Raw genomic sequence first — 3,665 nt, 5'->3', positions numbered from 1 at the left:
GTACACAGGACAGAGTTTTAATGATGAACCACAGAAGTTTTAAGGCAATGCACAAATACCTGAAGAGAAACACACAGGTGCTATTCAGAGGATGCAGTTCACATGCCTTCGCTTCTCTCCTGCTCTCTATGTTCACATAGACTACCTTGCTGCGAGGTAACAGTGCTAACCACTGAGCCACCTTGCGGCTCTCCTTTGCCTACATGAACAGCCATATTTACCTCCAAACAAGTTACATTAAAGTTTAGCAAACAAACTGTTGATGCGTCGTTACACTGTGCAGCTTTAATTAAATACTGATTCAATAGTTGAAGTCTCTAAAGCAACATCTGGATAAGCCAGAGTTGTTTAGAGATCATGAGAACATGCTAACTCAGAAAGATCCTGGGTGTTGTCATCGGGACACGAACCGGTGACCTTCTTGCCGCGAGGCAACACTGCTAACCACCGATCCACCTTGCAGCCCTGGATTACAACTTGAGTTGCAAAAAAAAAAGACCAAATGATGTTGGACCAAATTTGTGAAGCTGTGTTTTTTTTAAAAAATATGTTGTGATGCTGGTAAATATCAAGAGTTACTGCAATAGAAAGAAAGCTGCATTTGGACTTGCTTGTTTTGGGTCTGCTGAGGTAAACATGTTGAATTAGTATTTTGTAACCTAACTGGCTGCACTTTGACAAAACATAAGACAACAATAAGACCTTCATAATCTCAAAGTTAGCACAGATTGACTTTTCTGGTTAACTCCACCTGTCTTTACTGTGTGAGATGGGTGCACCGTTAGACCCTTTTCTCACGGCACATTGAAAGTGTACATTTGATGTAAATTTCTTCACCCAAGTCCATGAGGGTCCACACAGAGACCTCTGCACATGTCCACGTTGGCCAAAGTTTGTGACCACACAGACTGTCCACACTGCAACCAAACCAACTGCACATGCACAACAAAGCAACTTGTCTTTGATCTCTTTTCAATCAATGATTGTTCCCTTCTTGGTAACACAAAAGTCCTTAAAATCCTTCTGGTAATACTTTCACCTCTTCTTTAGACTCCTTTCTGGAGATTATGAGATGTGTTGAGTGGCTCGTCTGCTGTGCTGGTACTCATATTGAATCTTTACTTGGAAAAAAATCAGTAAAGTGTGAGGGGAATGGTCCCCATCCCTGCTAAGTGTTGGGATATTGTGTGTTCCTTGCCGTTAGGATGTGTGAGTGTGGTGTATTTGAGAAGCGCCAAAGGCTTTTGGCATATTAGATATGCCAATATCTAATTATATTAGATATGCTTTTATTGCATTTTGCATGGGTATCCAAAAGACCTAAATGTAATGGAGCCTAATTTAATGCTATTCATGTTTCATTTATTCCAATTACCCACTGATCATGTCAATTAACTCATTTACATTTTGAATAAGAAGTTGTTACAAACCACAACAAACAGCCAAATGGAAAATAAAACTGGTCAGAATTTTTTTTATATTAATTAACACAAATGTTCAACACACATCTGATCCCTTTCATTAAAAAAAATAAAAATAAAAAATGAAGAAGCGTAATTTCTGTAAAATACTACAAAGAGAGAAGCACCAATACATCCTGGTCTATACTTTGTGGCAATAAAATATGATCTCAGAAATCTTGTGAAGTTTTGTTTTAATATTTTTTTCCCCCAGAGTGCTGCGTGAATTTCCAGTCGAAACAAGAAATCCTTCGTGACCTTAGTCGTCTACATTTACATTAAGGAGTGCTGGTATTGGGAATGATGCAGTCCAAAGGAGAAGCTTGGAGCTTTTGCTCTTGTGACAGTTACCTAAGAAGAAAACAACGTTAGTGAATGTGAAAAATTTAGGATCTTTCCAATCAAATAAGACAAACTGAGATTTCTTACCTTCTCAGGATAGTGTGCTCCGGGTCCTGGTTTCTTTGAGCTTTCACCAGGAACAAAGTTGCGGCCTTTCATGCTGTACTCTGGAGGTTTCTGGCGGTAAATAGAGGGATCCACAACTTTGTAGGAAGCAGGGCCAGGAGTCTAGAGAGGGAGAAATGTATCAAGAGCAACAGCAAATTGGGATGTCTCATTTCTGAATGTTTTTAGTGACTGTTTGTTTGGACCTTTTTCAGGTCTTCGTGGAAGCTTCCAGTGTTGCTGCGGCCATAGAGGGAGTAGGAGGGAGCTGAAGACGCCGCCCCAGATTTGTGCCCCAGAATTGGGGGCAGATTGTAGGTGGCTGGACCTGCAATATGAACAACAGATAAAGTTTACATAGTTTGTGCAGAGAGACTTTGTAATTCACAGCATGAATAAAGCTGACAGTAAATGTGACCTGGTGTTTGGGTGTTGTAGCCTTCTTTGGTCCTCCCAGATAGAGAATAAGATGGAGCAGAGCGGAAGATCAACTTTCCTGAACGTTCTGGGGAATATTGGCCTGAAACAACAACAGGAAGGTAAACTGTTTGTGTTTGAGATCAGCAGTATTTCATTTTGTTGTGGGTTTACAAAATCAGTCTTGATGTGTTGGGGGTTTTGCTGACCTGGTCCAGGAACCTTGGAAAATTCTGTCTCCTTCGGGCGGCTGCGGAGTGAAAACGCTGGAGTGCCCTCTGCGCCTTCCCTGGTGATGTTGGAGGGGATTAGGTATCTTGGTCCAGGAGAGCAGTTAGTTTTGGCCTCCTTTGGACGCGTCCCAAAGCTGAACATTGGTGCTTTGTAATGAGTAGGGTCGTGTATGGAACTGCCTTTATCAAGGAGCAAAGACAAACCATGACTTAGCATTATAGCAATAATAATAACACTGGTGCTGGTGGTGAAAAATGACCAATTTTAGCTCTACCTGTGAGTCCAGGCAGTGCATACTTTGGCCCGGGGCTACTATAGAGTGCAGCGATAGGCCCTCTTGGCTTGTGGGGCCTCCAGGTCCCAACCCAAGGTTCCTCAGTTGTTGTTGTTACCTTGAGAGAAAGACATGCATTACCTTTTAAGTCATAAAAAAACCCCACAGAAGCACAAAAGTTACAAAAGCAATGCACCAGATGGTTTGTTGCACACAATCATCTTCAAAGTCATCCTTGTAAACTGGAAAAGGTCAGACACATGCAAAAAACCCTTGGCAGGTGATTACAAGAACCACTGCTTAACACAAGGTAACTAGCATCAAAAACATGCCTGTAGCTGCCAGTAGTTCCTGATTGTGCTGACCCACGCAATCGCATACCTTAAAGCCCAGCGAGATGGATTCTCTTGTGACCTTGCAAGGTAACTCAAGTGTATGATTAAATAAAATACAGTATAAAAGCACTTTGGCACACTTCACTTATCATGATGCCTTTACTTTCTAAGTATTTGACTCTCATTAGAAACTACTTGGTAAGTATACCAGAAGATAAAGTGCCCCCCAGTCCACTGCAGCATAGTTTCAGTGCCACATTTGCCTAGGCCTTGCAGCGACGTGGACTTTTTTAGCATCTTGTTGGCTGTGACTCCGGCAGCAGGTTGGGTCATCCCTTAAGGTTTGATCCCCAGTCCAGACAATCCTAGGGGGAGCTTGAGTATTCTTTCTGTTTTTCTTAGCTAGCTAGCTAGTCAGCATGTCAGTACAGCACCCAAAGACATGGTTATGTTTAGGGTTTGTCAAACGGTAATTGACCAATTTTGGATAAAATGACA

At 41.9% G+C, this 3,665-nt stretch overlaps 1 protein-coding gene across 1 annotated transcript; it reads right to left on the bottom strand.

The window, feature by feature from the left end:
- Positions 1–1,737: 1,737 nt before the first annotated feature.
- Positions 1,738–3,500, bottom strand: cimap1b (ciliary microtubule associated protein 1B; the record flags this gene model as incomplete). The annotated part of the gene is made up of 7 exons (XM_008296499.1): positions 3,363–3,500; positions 2,833–2,950; positions 2,534–2,737; positions 2,326–2,427; positions 2,114–2,235; positions 1,890–2,030; positions 1,738–1,811 (listed from the first exon to the last, which is right to left on the bottom strand). Coding segments are annotated over exons 1-7 (899 nt in total), but the record flags the coding sequence as incomplete, so codon positions are not given.
- Between the last annotated feature and the right edge of the window lie 165 nt (positions 3,501–3,665).

This window comes from Stegastes partitus, unplaced genomic scaffold (genome assembly GCF_000690725.1).
Source record: "Stegastes partitus isolate 25-593 unplaced genomic scaffold, Stegastes_partitus-1.0.2 Scaffold1131, whole genome shotgun sequence".
Classification (NCBI taxonomy): domain Eukaryota; kingdom Metazoa; phylum Chordata; class Actinopteri; family Pomacentridae; genus Stegastes; species Stegastes partitus.
Note: the sequence above shows the minus strand (reverse complement) of the source record. Positions and strands in the feature narration are given on the sequence as shown.